Here is a 14,765-nt window from a genome sequence, read left to right on the forward strand (position 1 = left end):
AATCCTGGCTGATTGGGGGAGGAGCTACAACCCGGCCCTCAGGTGAGAGGCTCCTACAGGAAGGAGCAGCTCCTGTCAGCACCGATTCATGGTCATTCATGTCCTGTTTATTTTCACGATTCCCATGTAATTTAGAATAATTAGAAAATATGTTCCTTAGAACCGAATTAAAAATAAAAAAATGAAACTTTAGTCGTGTGATCAATCGCTGCTGAGCGTTTGATCGATTGGGTTTCGTTTGAACATCGACACAAGATCGTTTTTCTGTTGACTATCAATCAATATCAGTGTGGCTGGTCAGATATTGATCGGTGACCTTCAGTAACGCCTGCTTTAACAACACGTTTACCTTTAGATATTCACGTTTGGACCGCTGATCGGCTCCAGATATTTTTGGTAAAAAAGAATATTTCTTCCTTTTAAATTGTTAATATTAAACTTTATTAATTCCTTTGAAAACACTTTTTTCCTTCTATTTGTGAACAGAACAGAACGACACGCAGCCTTCCTTCACACCTTTCCTTAATATAATCTTTATTGCTATTTATTGTTGGATACAGAACAGGTTTACATCTCTGGACTCTGTGAACCAGCAGGAGAACCGGACGAGGAGTTTCCACCTGATGGCGTTTTAATGCTTTCTGATTGGCTCCCGGCGGGACGAGCAGAGCCAATCCCGCCTGTAGGAGCCGGTGATGCGTTCACAGTCAAGGGCAGAATGTAGTGATCGACAGTTCTGATCATAAAAACAATTTGCACCTCAGGAGAAGCCTTTGATGTGCCGCCCTGAGAGCTGGATTAGATTAGATATCGTCTGAGCGCCAGAAGGAAATCAGAAGGAGATTAACATGCACCCCTAATCTACCCACCCCCACAAGTTCACAGTTTGATACGCATTAAAGTCAGACCCAAGCCCCGCCCACTACCGCCACAACCCACAGACCTGGGGGGAGGGGGCGGATCCACGTAAAGCTATTTGAATTCTTATTGCTGCCGCCGGCCACGCCCCTACGCCAGGACACGCCCACCTGTTCTGCAGCAAGACATTTAATACATGGCTTCTCCTCAAGTCATAGAAACTACCTGACACACACACACACACACACACACACACACACACACACACACACACACGCTAACACGTATCCCGACGGAGAGGGGCGTACAGATAAAGCTAACGAGACGAACGGCGGAGAGAAAAAGAGTTTCTTCACTTTTATCACCTGATTTAAAACATGTCTGCTATTGGCTGGGACTCAGAGGACACTAGCAGGCTAAGCTAATCAGGCTAATGGAGGACCGATCTGAATCTGTTGTAGATCTGAACGACGCTCTTTGTTCAATGTGAACCCAAGCTAACCATTTAGCCGCCCAGCTAACATCCCATTGATGCGACGCACGCCATTAAAATTCTCACGTTGACCATGCATCATTTAAGGTGGACTAGACTTGAAGTTCATGTATTTGAATTAGCATACGCGCTAATGAATGAAGACAGCTAGGTAGCTAACAACACTAGCATAGCTTTCTGTTCTTAAAGTATAAATTTTACACATGAGCTGCTTTTGTTATTAAAATCAGCTAACAAACAGGCTAACCAACTAACAAACAGGCTAACGAGCGTTAGCACCCGAACAGCGACCATTAGCATGTTAGCTGTGGTGTTCAAAACGGTGAAAAACATGAAACCCAACGAAAACTTTTCATCACATCGATTACAATCCTGTCCATGTAGCATTAGCATGCCTTTGATGTTTAGCATCACAGTAAAAATAAAAACAAACGATTCTCTTCTAGCTTGAAATTCGAGATCTCAAAAATTTACAAACTTTTACAAATTAAAAAACTCTTCTTCCCTCCTGATTGTGTTTGCGATATTTCACTGTAGTACTAGTAGTAGTACTAGTAGTAGTATTAGTAGTATTAGTTATGAAAGTCTTTAGTGCCAGTTCACAGCAGCGTCCAATCGGACGGTCGATTCAACCGACCGGTGGGCGGAGCCTCACACTGAGGTTTGATTCGTTATGAAAAAAAAAAAGACGAGGAAAAATTAGCTTCACATGAGAAAGAAAAAACCCGACGCCGCCCATCCCCCCCGGTCGTCTAGGCTCCGCCCCCTGGCTGGGCGGCTTATCGGAGTCATTCACACCTCATCCGTCCATCCATCCATCCTCTCATCCGTCCGGAAAGGGATTCTACAAGTGAAAACTGATTGTCTTTAACGCCAAATTGATGAACGCGCGTCGTCGGGGGCAACCGGACGATAAATCAACACAGCCGACGTTTCCGTAACGCAGAAATCAAAGTTTATTAGCGTTTCTCTGGACGACAGCGGCTAACTCAACATTAACATAACACTGGAAGGAGGCTAGCTGCACCTGCTACATGCTAGCAATGTTAACTAGCTTTGGTGTGACCTAATCTGATCAGTTAGCCTAGGTTAGCATGTCATTTTACCACGTGCTTATGCACACATTAGGGCTCGCGGCAAATGACGGGGGCTAGCTGGAGCTAACTGACCACACCAAACTAGCTAACAGAATATTCCTCTGCTAACTTGGCTAACTCATCTACTGTGGCTAGCTAAGAGCTAGACAGCTAGCTAAGGCTAATTGACCTAGCAGAGATCAACCAGATTAAGGCACAGATAGCTCAGTTAGCTTCCTTGCTAGCAGTCAACAGGTAAACAACCTACACAGGTAAAAATAGCTAGCATAACCCCTTCCACTAAACTACGCTAAATATTACGCACAACTTTTCACGTGTGTGCACGAAGTGTCAATACGCAAACTATACCAGCTAGTAAATTAGCCCTTAGCATCTCTATTTTATACTGCTGGTATGAGTTAGCCATGGTTAGCTCTGTCTGGGCCGTTGTGCAAGCTAAGCAATCGCTTACAAACATGACGCATGGTTAGCCCTGGCTAGTTCCAACTTGGCCCTGGCTAGCAGAGAGTTAGCACTGCTAGCCGTCGCTAGGAAGACGTAGATTTAAAGGGACGCCTACGGAGCGGCTCGCTCGCAGGGAGGCTGAGGTAACGACCAGTTAGCGGAGATGTACGTTAGCACCCTAAGTCAACACTAGGGGGCGACACACAGGTAAAACACATCCAACACACACGCACTAACGCTTTGATTTGTTCAGTTATAAAAAAAAATAAATGCACAAACACAAAAGTTCCCCTCCTCCACCCGCCAACACCCCCACAACAACACGCTAGCATCACGCGGCGCACACGCGTCTGTACACACATGGAATCAACTGAGAATGATTGCGAATGAAGAAACACACCAACCGAGTCACATGACGGCTTCCAGGGGATCAATAGTGTGATTGGTTCAAAAAAACAAACAACAACAATAACAAAACAACATGGCCGCCGTTTCTGACGCAACAAGTTCACGATGGCGTTTGGCGGCGAGCCGGACTGGGAGCGCCCCCGCCTCTTCCAGTTACAAGCTTCCTGTCGACCAGCCATCAGCCGTCATCGCCAGGTTTGTCCAAAAAATATCCGGCTGGAAACCAAAAAAAAAAAGATCGCCCCAGGTTCAAAGCTGGTTCAAATCTCCAAACTTTATCGATCAGTCTTAAATACAGAAGCTCCGACGCGCTCCGTCTCCGTGGCGATCGGCGTCGGAATCAAAATAAATCATCAATTTATTCTTTTATTGCTGAAATAGATTCCCCGCAAAAAGTAGATCGTCACCGTAAAAAGCTATAAAAATTAGCTCCGCCCACCGCGGCGGCGCAGGTAAAGGTGTAGGACTAGTAGTAAGGCACTTCAAGAAACCAGCTTCCTTTCTCTCACATCGTTTTTTGTCTCCACGGCGACAACCCCCCGCCGCCTCCTTGCGTGGCGCCGCGGCGAGGTTCCCCTCAGTCCACGCCCACCAGAGGAGGCTCCACCCCCGGCAGGATGTGCTCCAGAGGCGGCTGGTCGTGGACCTCCAGCAGCCCCTGGATGAAGCCCTCAGCAGGAGGCCCCGCCCCCTCCGGCGGCGGAGGGGAGGGGTCTTTGGAGATGTTTGATTCTGGGGTGGGTTCGGGGTCGTCGGGGGGTCGTCGGGTCAGCTCTGCGTCCGGTTGGTCGGAGCGTTCCTCCTCCTCCTCCTCCTCCTCCAGGTCCTTGGCTCCGGCGTCGCTCTCGTTCTCAGAGGGGGGGCAGGTGGAGGTGGGGGTGGGGGTGCAGGAGTCGCCGTCCTCACTGGCGGCGTCGTCAGCGGCGCCCGAGGCGTCGGCGCCGCCGCGGGGCTTCAGGTGGATCCGCTGGTGGCGAACCAGACTGTGTTTGAGGGTGAAGGTGCGCTCGCACGTCTGGCACTGGTAGGGCCGCTCACCTGGGGGGCGGGGGGCGATCAGCCATCAATACACGGATCAATACGCCACACAAACAAATCACATTACAACACAGTCTATAGAAATACAAGTACATTAATGTAAGGATTAATTCAGGAAATATTAGATTTAAACGGAACGTTTCATTTAAATTACTGTCACAAAATAATTTAAATAAACATTTTAAAGAGATTTATAAATAATTCTCCATAAATTATTAGACACTGGTGTTAGTATTTGGTTTTGTTCCACATTAAAACTGAATATAAATATTAAATACTATTAATTCAAAAAAACTTCAGAATCAATTAAGAAAATAATGAAATACTTTTTTTTTTTAAATCAGCAAAATGAAAACTAAACATACAGATGTTTATCTGAACCAATGAACTGATGAATTATTAAGGAAATAGAATCTAGTTAGGAATTATGTCTGTTAATATTTACACTCTTTTGATTATTGATTTGTCGTTATTTTTGTTTTGTTCCAAGAATAAACTGAAAAGTAAAAATAATTTAAACTCAAAATAATTTTAGAGAAACTCCTTGAAGAAAATGTAAAAAATTTGATCATGAATTCTAAACAAAAGTATTATTTTAAATCAGCAATTTGAAAAGTAAGAATGTCTGAGGCGGAGCCCCGCCCCCCGCGCCCTGACCAATCACAGCCCACCTGTGTGTGACCTCATGTGTCGGGTCAGGTCCTGCAGCGACCAGAAGCGTTTCCCACAGACGCTGCAGATCTTCTTCCTCTTGTCCACGCGTCTCCCCGGCGCCTCCCCCCCCTCCAGGCTCTTTGGTTCAGACGTCTCCTCGTCGCTACGCTCCTCCTTCTCCTCCAGCTCCGCCTCCTTCTCCTCCAGCTCCGCCTCCTTCTCCTCCTGCTCTTCATCCTTCTCCGCCTCCAGCTCCTCCTCCTTCTCCTCCTCCTCGGAGTCGCCGCTCTCTCCTTCGCTCTCGCCTCCCCTCACTCCTTCCTCGTCCTCCTCCAGCTCCGCCTCCTTCTGCTCCTCCCCTCTCTCCTCAGTCTCCACTCCCTCCTCTTTCGAGTCCTCCCCGGCGGGCGGCGGGGTGGGCGTGTCCTCGGAGAGGTGCGCCCTCTCGTGGCGAGCGAGGGTGGTGGCGTAGCGGAAGCTCTTCCTGCAGACTCTACAGACGTGTTTGTAGTCCTGCTTCAGGGCGGAGCCTCCGCAGGGGGCGGGGCTCGTCTCCTCCTGGCTCTCTGTGGCCGCCTGGGGGGCGGAGCTAGAGGATGAAGACTGGGGGGGCGGGGCCTGGGCGGCGGCTGAAGACAGCTTGAAGTCGATCAGCTTCTTGCCAAAGTTCAGGTCCAGACTCTTGTTGCTCTGACAGTCGTCGTCGTCGGCGCTCTCCACCTGAGGAGACAACCAATCAGGTGTGAGGGGCGTGGTCAGGACTGTTCAAGCTGCAGCGGCGCCTCAACAGGACGACGTCTGTCCATTTAAAGGAACAGCTCGCCCACCTGACCCATCAGCACCTCTGGGGGCGTGGCCTGTGTGTCCTGATTGATTGATGATGTCATACCATTTTGTCGCCGCTGGGCGGCGGCTGCTCGGCGCCAGGCGTCTCCGGCGCCACCTGCTGGTCCGGCTGCTCGGTGACGTCCGTCTCCAGCTGCTCCTCGTCGCCAGCGGAGGAACCTGCAGCACAAACACGTCATGTGACCATCATGTGAGCGTCATGTGACATCATGTGAGCGTCATGTGACATCATGTGAGCGTCATGTGACCACAGCTGGTTTAAATAAAGTTTTAATTGAAACACGTTTGGGCTGAAAAGACTCACCATGATTTGGTTTGGGGGTGGGGCTTGCTTCTGATCCCGCCTCTTGTTCTGGAGAGGCGGGGTTGTCTGCGTTGGGGGCGAGGTCTTCAGCGCCGCAGGGGTCATGTGTCTCCGGCGCCGGCTGCTCCGTGTCGGACTGACTCCCTGAGGGACGACATGATCGATATAATCAATGCAATCGATCAGCAGGCTAGGAGGGCTAGCAGGAGACACCGTTAGCATCACATGCTAGTCAGCTGACGGTACCCAGACCAGGTGACCATGCGGTTCTGACCTGCGCTCTCGTGCGATCCCTCGTCGCCGTCCTTCTTGGCGAGGGCGCCGTTGCGCCGCAGCGTGCGCTGGGTGACGCCGTGTTTCCTCAGCAGGTGGCGCTCACAGTTGGACTTGGTGGAGAAGAAGGCGTCGCACTTCGGACACGGGAACGGCTTCTGGCCTGGAGAGACCCGGGTCAGGACAGGGAGTCACGTGACGCCGCTAACGGCAGCTAACAACAGCTAACGGCAGCTAACAACAGCTAACGGCAGCTAACAACAGCTAACGGCAGCTAACAACAGCTAACGGCAGCTAACAACAGCTAACGGCAGCTAACAACAGCTTCCTTTTGCGTAGCGTTAGCGTTACCGGTGTGTGTTAGCATGTGTCTCTGCAGCGAGCTGGCCCAGGGGAACACGCGGGGGCAATAGGGGCAGGTCATCTTCTGCACCGAGTTGGAGTAGGCGTTCTTCTTCCCTTTGGACTGCGGCCCCACCGCCGCCGGCTTGGCCTCCTCCTTGGCTCCGCCCTCCCTCTCGTCAGCTCCTCCCCCTTTGTCTGCATCTGTGGGCGGGGACACCTCTGAGATGAGCCCCTGTTGCCTGTGGAGCGCTAACCCAGCGCTGCCCCCCCTTGCCCCTACCTCTCCTGCCCCCCAGCTCGGCCCCGCCCGTCTGCAGAAAGGGGCTGAACTTATTGGCGTCGGTGGTGGCGAGCATCTTCTCCACGCTGGCGAACTCGCCGCTGGACTCCAGGTCCAGGCCGCCGCCCACCGCGCTCCTCTCCTTCACCGCCGGGGGGGCAGACTTCTTCCTGGACCGCTTCCTGGGGGGCAAAAGGATCGTTCAGCAACAGCACATTGGCGCCACCCGGTGGCAGGACACAGAATTACCACATCTTCTAGAGGGAGGGGGTCAGACTCCTCTACAGGGGGTCACGTCAGCATCAAAGGAACAGAAGTAACTAATAAATGTAACTAAATGTAACTCAGTTCAAATGGGCTGAAATACTGCATTGTGGGAAATGTAGTTGTTGGCTCAAAGGGCACTGACCTCTGATGAAGAACTACTTTTAATGAAGTTTATCAAACTGAAAACAAACCCGTGATATCTACTGGGGGGGGCAGAGCCGGGGGGGTACCTGGCCGCCCCGTCGGGCGTGTCGTCGCTCGGCGTCTCCAGACCAGCAGAGGGCCCCGGTGCGTCTATGGCAGCGTCGCCCTGAGAGGTGGCGGCGGTAGGTGGGGCTTTGCCCTCCATCACGGCGGAGGGGGGGGCGTCTCTCTTCAGCAGGTCGGGGGCTCCGGACACGGAGTGGATGATCTGGGCGATGGACGCCAGTGGGGGGAGCTCCTTCAGGGCGGCGCCGGGCGACGAGGAGGCGGGCTTAGGCAGCAGCGGCTTGAGGCGTGGCGCCCGCGCGGCATTGCTGACGCTCTGGAGGGGGGCGGGAGGGGGCGTGGCTCCGGGCGGCAGCTGGTAGCAGCCTAGCTGGGGGTGGGGGTGCAGCGGCGGCAGGGCGGGGCCAGTCAGAGCGAGGGCGTGGCGCTGTTCGCCGCCGCCCTGCTCCGCCTTCACGTCGCCGTCGCGCCGCTGCCTCTTGCTGGGGACGGACAGGTCGATGGGCTGGTCGTGGGCGGAGCCATCAAAAGCGGGGGAGGGGCTCTCCAGTTTGACGCCCGGAGAGCCCGCCCGGCTGCAGGAGCCCCGCCCCTTGGAGGAGAAGTCCAGCGGCTGGTCGGGGTAGAGAGCGCTGGCGAGCTCCTCCACCTTCACCACCTTCAGCGCCGCCACGGGGGCGGGGCCCACGCCGTTCAGCGCCATCTGGGCCACAGCGGCGGCGGGGGGCGTAGCCGCAGGCAGCAATGTGGCGATGTGCTCCTCGATCTGGCGCTCCTGCACCTCGGGGTGCTGCTTCAGCAGGTGGTGGATGCAGTTCCGCTTGGCGAGGAAGGCGGCGCCGCAGCGCCGGCACTCGAAGGGCTTCCTCTGGCAGCCGTTGTGCGTGCGCAGGTGCAGCTGCAGCGCCCGGTAGCTGCGCAGGTCCTCGCCACAGTAGCGGCAGGTGGCGTCGGCTCCGCCCGTCTCCGCCTCCGGGGGCGTGGCGGCGGCGGCGGTGATGGCGGCGGCGGAGGTGACGTACTTGATGTTCTTCTCGATGTCCTTGCGTGACGTCTTGGCGTGTTTCTTGCGCAGGTGGCGCTCGCAGTTGGCCTTGACGGTGAACGGGTAGTGACACACGCGGCACACATACGGGCGCTCGCCGCTGTGCGTGCGCAGGTGGCGGATCAGCGTGGCTTTGTCCGGCGCCACGTAGTCGCAGATGTTGCACTGGTGGGGGAGGACCCCCAGGTGGAAGCGCATGTGCGCCTGCAGCACGCCGGCCAATGGGAACACCTGGTCGCAGAAGCGGCACGGGAACGCTCCTCTGGCCCCGCCCCCGTCGGCCCCGCCCTTACTGGACGACGACTTCCTCCCGCTGAGCCCCGCCTCCTCGGCGGCGGCCGGAGGCGAGTCGGACAGAGGCGTGTGGGCGTCGCCCGTGAGCTCGGAATCCATCTGGCCCCCGCCCCCCCCTGAAGAGGAGGAGGAGGAGGAGGAGGAGGAGGAGGAGTTGGGCGTTTTGAAGAGGGTGGGGGTGGGCGGGGGCAAGCTGGGGCTGATGCAGCCCAGCGAGGCCTGCTGGGAGCTCTGAAGGGGGGGCGGGGTCGTGGCGGTGAGGCTGCAGCGGGGGGTGAGGGGGGGTTTGGGCTTCAGGGGGGGCATGGTCTTCTGGAGCGCACCTGCAGGGGGAGGAGACACGTGAGGGGGCGGCGGCTGATAAACTGACAGAAGTACCCACGGGGGGGGGCCACACCCACCTTGACCACCGTTGAACCCGGGCGCTTTGGCCAGGGGGGGGAGTGTCGCCACCTTCAGGATCTGCTGGATGTCCGCCAGCTCCATGACCCCGCCCCCGGCCACGCCCTCGCCCGGCTTGGCCCCCGCCGAGGCGGCGTTGCCGGTGGCGGCCCCCCCCTCGGGCTGCAGCAGGAATCCAGCCTGGAAGGGCTGCAGGGCCAGCAGGTTCAGGTCCCGCCCCCGCCCCTCCAGCAGAGGGAGGCTGAGCGCCGCCAGCCCCGCCCCGCCCAGCCCCAGGGTCAGGCCGAGGTCGGCGGGCAGGAAGGCGGGGGCGGGCTCCTGGGGGAGGCTGGAGGCGGGGGGCTCCACGTGGATCACCCTGATGCTGTCCAGGTGGGCCTGGTGCACCTCGTCGTCTGAGGGGCCGGACCGCACCTGAGGGGGCGGAGCTACAGTTACACCTCCGTCCGAGCGCCATCAGCAGGCGGGGGTTGGGCGGGGCTTACCTTGGAGATGTGCTGGAGGCCCAGCCCCTCCAGGAAGGCGGCCTGCTCGGTGGGGTAGTCCTCCCCTTTGGCTCCGCCCTCAGCCTCACCGTCTGCTTCCTGTGCGTGGGCGTGGCCCTGGGGGTGGGCGTCGGCCCTGTGCAGCTCCAGGGCGGGGCGCAGGGGGAAGGCCTTGTCGCAGCCGTCACACACGAAGCGGTGGAACTTACCCACGCAGCGGCGCAGGTTGGTCTCACACCACACCTGGGGGGGGGACATACGATCAGCCAATCCGCCGGGGGCGGGGCATGGACGGGGCGTGGACGGGGCGTACCTGGGCGATGTGGGCGAACTTCTTGCAGGAGAAGTCGATGAAGGCGAGGTCGTTGAAGCCGGCGGGGATGGAGGGGTTGTTCTGGATGAAGGGCCGGCCGCTCGGGTCCTGGGGGAGGAGCTTGTGGACGGCGGCGTTGTGGCGCAGGAGCCCCCGGTGGGTCCGGAAGGACAGGCAGCACAGGTCACACCTGGAGACGGCCAATCAGCAGTCAGCACCCCCATCACGCCCCCCTGATCGCCCCCAGTCGTCCAATCACAGCAGAACACCACACCTCCTGACTGCATTACCCACAATGCACCAGTGCTAACTTGCAGCTGGTGGTGGACCCCCCCATTGCTCTATCCTCTTACAGATTAGTCAGGATTTAGTCCCCCAGTAACGACAGGGGGGCAGACTCCGCCCCCTCCTCAAGAGTTTTGTTTGTTGCCGTGGCGACCAAGTGTCTTTGTTGGGACGGCTTGTGGTGTCGTCATGACAACAAGTCTGGTGTGTGTGTGTGTGTACCTCAGAGCCGTGTGTGTGTGTGTGTGTGTGTGTACCTCAGAGCTCTGTGTGTGTGTGTGTGTGTGTGTGTGTGTGTGTACCTCAGAGCCGTGTCGGGGTGTGTGTCCATGTGAGCGTCCAGCTCCAGCCTGGAGTTGCAGGTCTTGAAGCAGATTGGACAGGGAAGTAGCTCCGCCTCCGCGCCGTGGACCACCGCCGCCGCCAGTTCCTCCAGCGCCTCGTCTGCTGCCTGAACACACACACACACACACACACACCGTCATCATCACTACCACCATCACCTTCATAACCCCGCCAGCCTGGTGTTGCCGTGCCAACCTTCTTGCTGGGCGGCTCCTCGCCGTTCTCCTCCTCCTGCCTCCTCTTGGCGGAGGGGCGTCGCCGTTTGGTGGGGGAGGGGGGGCTGAGGGGCAGCAGCCCGCTGGTGGGGTCCTTCTCATGGATCTTCATGTGTCTGTGGGGCAGAGGTCAGAGGTCAACACGGGCACAGAGCGACCGGGGGAGGAGCCGGAGGCACGGCAGGAAGCCGTTGCCCTGACGACAGTCATGTGATCCTCTCAGACGGGATTGGATGTTGTCTATTATTAGAGCCGTCAGGCAACAGGCTGGACGCCCATAAGAGGTCCTGACAGTCAGCAGATGTCAGACCAGGTGACAGGAAGTAGGTCACCGACCAATCAGCTTCAGAAGGGGCGGGGCAACAGGAGGGAAGGTTTCGAAGCCCAAACTGGATTGTGACCCCGAAACTGACCAATCACAGAGCAGGAAACGTGCAGAGTCAGCAGAGACACATGTGTCAGTGTGTGTGTGAACAGCTGCTCAACTCATATCAGCACACACACACACACACACACACACACACACACACACACACACACACACACACACACACACACACACACACACACACCATAACTGCAGTTCCTGTTTGTGACCACAGAGGGCGCTGCTGAGACTAAATGAAGGGTTTCTTTCCATCCTCCACCCCCCCCCCCCCCGTTTTCTTTCCCTCTGTTTTCTCTCTTCCTGGCTGCGTTCTGGGAACCCGTCAGGTGGGCGTGTCCGTGGGATGGGAGCCCCGCCCGTTGTCACGGCGGGACGTGTTGTTGCCTCAGCTTGAGTGGCGCTCGTCTGAAGCCCCACCCCCCGAGAACCAGGACGGGGGGGCGGGTCCTGGTAGAGCGAGGGACCCCTCCTCCTACACTGGACAGGTATCCCTAATGGTCTGGGGGGTTCAGAGACCCCCCAGCGAGACAGACTAAAGTCACCAAAGGAAAACGTGCTGATTTGAATCCTTTGATGTTTTTGACTTTGTTTGTTTGTTTGTTTGTTTACTTCATGACAAAATGTTTTTCTTCAAAAGTCTAGCAGCTTTGTCTCGTTTGCTCTGGGCGGAGACCGGGACCCGTTGCTTAGCAACAGGTCCCGGTCTCCATCCACCCCTGGACAGATGCTAGCAAACGTGAGCCAACATTAACAGACAGTAGCTAATGTTAGCAGACAGTAGCACATGTTGGCTGATGCTAAGCTAACATGCTAAGGTTTGTTCTCCCCCTCATAAACAAAGTTCACTTCATGGTGAACAGCCTCACTGACAGCAATGCATCATGGGACACAAGTATTCTAACCACAGGTTCAAGTCACACACACACACACACACACACACACACACACACACACACACACACACACACACACATTTATCAGTCAAGTCCAGCCTCTATCTTCACAACGGTCGAAGCGGGTGTGTGTGTGTGTGTGTGTGTGTGTGTGTGTGTGTGTGTGTGTGTGGGTCCTGTGTGTGTGTGTGTGTGTGTGGGTCCTGTGTGTGTGTGTGTGTGTGTGTGTGGGTCCTGTGTGTGTGTGTGTGGGTGTGTGTGTGGGTCCTGTGTGTGTGTGTGTGTGTGTGTGTGGGTCCTGTGTGTGTGTGTGTGTGTGTGTACATGTGTGTGTGGCTCCTGTGTGTGTGTGTGTGTGTGTGTGTGTACATGTGTGTGTGGCTCCTGTGTGTGTGTGTGTGTACATGTGTGTGTGTGTGTGTACATGTGTGTGTGGCTCCTGTGTGTGTGTGTGTACATGTGTGTACATGTGTGTGTGGCTCCTGTGTGTGTGTGTGTACATGTGTGTGTGTGTGTACATGTGTGTGTGGCTCCTGTGTGTGTGTGTGTACATGTGTGTACATGTGTGTGTGTGTGTACATGTGTGTGTGGCTCCTGTGTGTGTGTGTGTACATGTGTGTACATGTGTGTGTGGCTCCTGTGTGTGTGTGTGTGTACATGTGTGTGTGGCTCCTGTGTGTGCTGCGGGGTCACGTGACCTACCGGTGCATGTTCCCGTTGGTGGTGAAGGTCTGCCCACACACGTTGCACCTGTAGGGCCGCTCCCCGCTGTGAACCAGCATGTGTCGGTCCAGAGAGGAGGCGGAGCTCAGACACTTCCCACAGATGCTGCAGGAGTGGTCGGTGGCGCCGGCGTCGGCGTTGTGCTGCGGGGGGGTGGGGATAACGTTAGAGCCGGCACCGTGGCGACGCTACGGCATGGGCGGAGCCGGGGCTTACCTGTCGGATGTGCATGGTCAGCTGATGCTGCGTCTGACAGTTCTTGTCACACAGCGGGCAGATGAACGCCGAACCGTCATCCTTAGGGTCCTGGACACGGGAACACGTCAGGTGTGTGTGTCAGGTGTGTGTGTGTGTGTGTGTCAGGTGTGTTTCAGGTGTGTGTGTGTGTCAACTGTGTTTCAGGTGTGTGTGTGTGTGTGTCAGGTGTGTTTCAGGTGTGTGTGTGTGTGTGTCAGGTGTGTTTCAGGTGTGTGTGTGTGTGTGTCAGGTGTGTGTCAGGTGTGTGTGTGTGTGTGAGGTGTGTCTCAGGTGTGTGTGTGTGTGTGTCAGGTGTGTGTGTGTGTGTCAGGTGTGTGTGTGTGTGTCAGGTGTGTGTGTGTGTGTGTCAGGTGTGTGTGTGTGTGTGTGTCAGGTGTGTGTGTGTGTGTGTCAGGTGTGTGTGTGTGTGTCAGGTGTGTGTCAGGTGTGTGTGCGTGTCAGGTGTGTGTCAGGTGTGTGTGTGTGTCAGGTGTGTGTGTGTGTCAGGTGTGTGTGTGTCTGTGTGTGTGTGTGTGTGTGTCAGGTGTGTGTGTGTGTGTGTGTGTGTGTGTGTGTCAGGTGTGTGTGTGTGTCAGGTGTGTGTGTGTTTGTTTCAGGTGTGTGTGTGTGTGTGTGTGTGTGTGTGTGTGTGTGTGTGTGTTTCAGGTGTGTGTGTGTGTGTGTGTGTGTGTCAGGTGTGTGTGTGTGTGTGTGTGTGTCAGGTGTGTGTGTGTTTGTTTCAGGTGTGTGTGTGTGTGTCAGGTGTGTGTGTGCGTGTGTGTCAGGTGTGTGTGTGTGTCAGGTGTGTGTGTGTGTGTTTCAGGTGTGTGTGTGTGTGTGTGTGTTTCAGGTGTGTGTGTGTGTGTGTGTGTGTGTGTGTCAGGTGTGTGTGCGTGTGTGTGTGTTTCAGGTGTGTGTGTCAGGTGTGTGTGTGTGAATCTACACGTGTGTGTACCTGGTTGCGTCGGGCGTTGCGTCCGGGCGGGGCTCTCATCGCTGTGAGGGACTTGCTGGGGGAGGGGCTTGAAAACAGAAGCAGGAAGTGTCGGACGTTGCCATGACGACATGTTAACACATTTAGGGGCGGAGCTACGCCAGCTAACAAACGGCGTGCAAAAACAAAGTCAAATCGTCTTTATGACTAGAGGAGACAAGGAGGCGTGGCTCCTGTAGCTCCGCCTCACCTGGGGGAGGGGCCAGTGGAGGAAGTGACGGACGTAACCTCGCTCCCTCCTTCGCCGTCTCCTCCTCTTCCGTTGATGGTCCCCGCTGCTGACATCACCGCTGACATCATGGCGTTGATGGAGGAGAGATCTCCTCCTCCTTCGGCTCCGCCTCCTCGATCTCCATTCTGTAGCCCCGCCTCCTCCGGCGCTCCGTTGATAGCTGCGTCACATGCAACGCGTTTAGCTGGCGTCTCTTCCTGAATGAACTGGTGACGCGGCCCACACTCACCTTTAAGGTCGCTGTGAGTCTCCTCCTCCGTTAGCTCCGCCTCCATGACCTCCTCTCGCCGCTCCTCTGTCGAGTTCTCCATCACTGCTAAAATAAAACAGAATTCAACATACACTCAAAGCTGATTGGTTGAGCGGTCGTCATGATATCATCAAAGCCTCAAACAAC

At 55.8% G+C, this 14,765-nt stretch overlaps 1 protein-coding gene across 8 annotated transcripts in view; it reads right to left on the reverse strand.

Annotated features, from left to right (window-relative positions):
* Positions 1–513: 513 nt before the first annotated feature.
* The window catches only part of rreb1a (ras responsive element binding protein 1a), a 34,791-nt gene continuing 20,539 nt past the window's right edge, over positions 514–14,765 (reverse strand). For 2 of the 8 annotated variants that reach the window (XM_068343795.1, XM_068343797.1), the window contains 18 exons: positions 14,598–14,681; positions 14,327–14,528; positions 14,098–14,164; positions 13,122–13,211; positions 12,885–13,048; positions 10,882–11,017; positions 10,644–10,792; positions 10,057–10,246; positions 9,744–9,986; positions 9,258–9,672; positions 7,538–9,179; positions 7,041–7,222; positions 6,767–6,961; positions 6,417–6,578; positions 6,143–6,286; positions 5,882–5,997; positions 5,010–5,712; positions 514–4,338 (listed from right to left, as the gene is read on the reverse strand). In XM_068343795.1, coding sequence (XP_068199896.1) covers positions 3,878–4,338; positions 5,010–5,712; positions 5,882–5,997; positions 6,143–6,286; positions 6,417–6,578; positions 6,767–6,961; positions 7,041–7,222; positions 7,538–9,179; positions 9,258–9,672; positions 9,744–9,986; positions 10,057–10,246; positions 10,644–10,792; positions 10,882–11,017; positions 12,885–13,048; positions 13,122–13,211; positions 14,098–14,164; positions 14,327–14,528; positions 14,598–14,681 — 5,345 coding nt within the window. In that variant the 3' untranslated portion in view covers positions 514–3,877. Of the gene's footprint in view, positions 4,339–5,009; positions 5,713–5,881; positions 5,998–6,142; positions 6,287–6,416; positions 6,579–6,766; positions 6,962–7,040; positions 7,223–7,537; positions 9,180–9,257; positions 9,673–9,743; positions 9,987–10,056; positions 10,247–10,643; positions 10,793–10,881; positions 11,018–12,884; positions 13,049–13,121; positions 13,212–14,097; positions 14,165–14,326; positions 14,685–14,765 lie in introns of all 8 variants that reach the window. The other 6 variants (XM_068343794.1, XM_068343796.1, XM_068343791.1 and 3 more) reach the window with 3 other exon arrangements.

The sequence above is a fragment of the Antennarius striatus genome, chromosome 20 (assembly GCF_040054535.1).
Source record: "Antennarius striatus isolate MH-2024 chromosome 20, ASM4005453v1, whole genome shotgun sequence".
Taxonomy (NCBI): Eukaryota; Metazoa; Chordata; class Actinopteri; order Lophiiformes; family Antennariidae; genus Antennarius; species Antennarius striatus.